This window comes from Trichoplax adhaerens, genomic scaffold (genome assembly GCF_000150275.1).
Source record: "Trichoplax adhaerens TRIADscaffold_2871 genomic scaffold, whole genome shotgun sequence".
NCBI classification, from domain to species: Eukaryota; Metazoa; Placozoa; class Uniplacotomia; order Trichoplacea; family Trichoplacidae; genus Trichoplax; species Trichoplax adhaerens.
The window spans coordinates 1-1,343 of NW_002061926.1; the positions used below are offsets into that span (position 1 = coordinate 1).

General features: G+C 32.6%; 1 protein-coding gene across 1 annotated transcript; it reads right to left on the minus strand.

Annotated features, from left to right (window-relative positions):
- Positions 1–139: 139 nt before the first annotated feature.
- Positions 140–1,049, minus strand: TRIADDRAFT_35009 (uncharacterized protein; the record flags this gene model as incomplete). The annotated part of the gene is made up of 3 exons (XM_002118932.1): positions 140–286; positions 785–842; positions 958–1,049. Coding segments are annotated over 3 exons (297 nt in total), but the record flags the coding sequence as incomplete, so codon positions are not given.
- Between the last annotated feature and the right edge of the window lie 294 nt (positions 1,050–1,343).

Here is a 1,343-nt window from a genome sequence, read left to right on the forward strand (position 1 = left end):
TGCTTTTGTAAAATGATAGGAATTTAACGATGGTCTATCAATTGCAAGGTGTGATGGGGTTACATTTTCAGCCTAAAAAAGGCATGGGAAAGCATATCATAATAAATATAATAAATAAGAAGGTCCTCGTAGTAGTGTGCTATTTGCAGTGATACCCTAGCAAATAAATTACCTTAAGCATGTATTCAAAAAGGAGTTTTCCATTCCCAGTCCGTTGTTGTGACTCATGAACATAAAAATCGAGCACACATAAAGGGAGGCATTCGTGTTGTGTTCCAGTATAGTCCTACATTAGGGATGTAATGATATCTTCTTTAAGTAGCGTAAAGTATTTTAAGGTAGACGATGATAGAAGGTATAAAGGATTTTATTGAGATACAAGTTACAGGCTAACAATGATATGGTTGTTATAGATAAGGTATTTGAGATAGCAGGAATGTAGGAACTGACTAACGAGTTAGCGTACAAGGGTATTTATAGGTTTTAGATGGGATTGAGATAATGTCTTTATATGTATAGCATGTCGTCTATATGTAGTCATGATGTCGTACATTATGAATGTAATACAATACAGTACTTAAACGGTATATGATAAGTATTCGTATATTAGGATATTACTATACTAGGCATCTTCTATATAAGATCATAATGTTACAGGGATAGCAGTATAAATTGATTGCGAAACCGAATATTTCGTAATTAAAAATACTAGATCGTGTAATTTCTCCAGCTAACGGACTATCAGTGTGACCTATTTCTCGCATAAGCCTATCATGGAGCTTACCACAACAAATAACTTCTTCTTTCCAACTTTTAATATACCAACTACCTTCCCTAGCCCTCTATAAAATGAAATAGTATTGGTAAACTGATTGGATGAACCAATGATATACCAACAATTATGTTGAAGCAGCAATTGGATCTTAATCCTTAATCACGCAATAATAGCTGGTTAACCTATTCACTTCAGTTTCCTTTAATATGTACAATCGATGATCGGATATTCCTAGCTTAGCTGCAGTTGTTATTGCTCCTTTCAGAGATTGAGCCTAGAATGAGTGATAAATTTGTAAATTTCAATGTTAATTTAGAGCAGATTTTACTCTGAACAAATTTGTATCAGTCTTATTAAAATATGAATTGCTAGTCTACTGTAAATATTATAACTCTTATTGAACTGCTGCAATACGTTGTTCACGGTACTGATATATCTGTTTTATTTTAAATGATTATACGCGTGTGTATGAAGCATTTGTCTAAACTAATGTATTAGTTGATGAAAATAAAGTTTTACTGATCTTTATTGATGTTATGTTTTAATCTACTATACTGTAAGTCGTCGG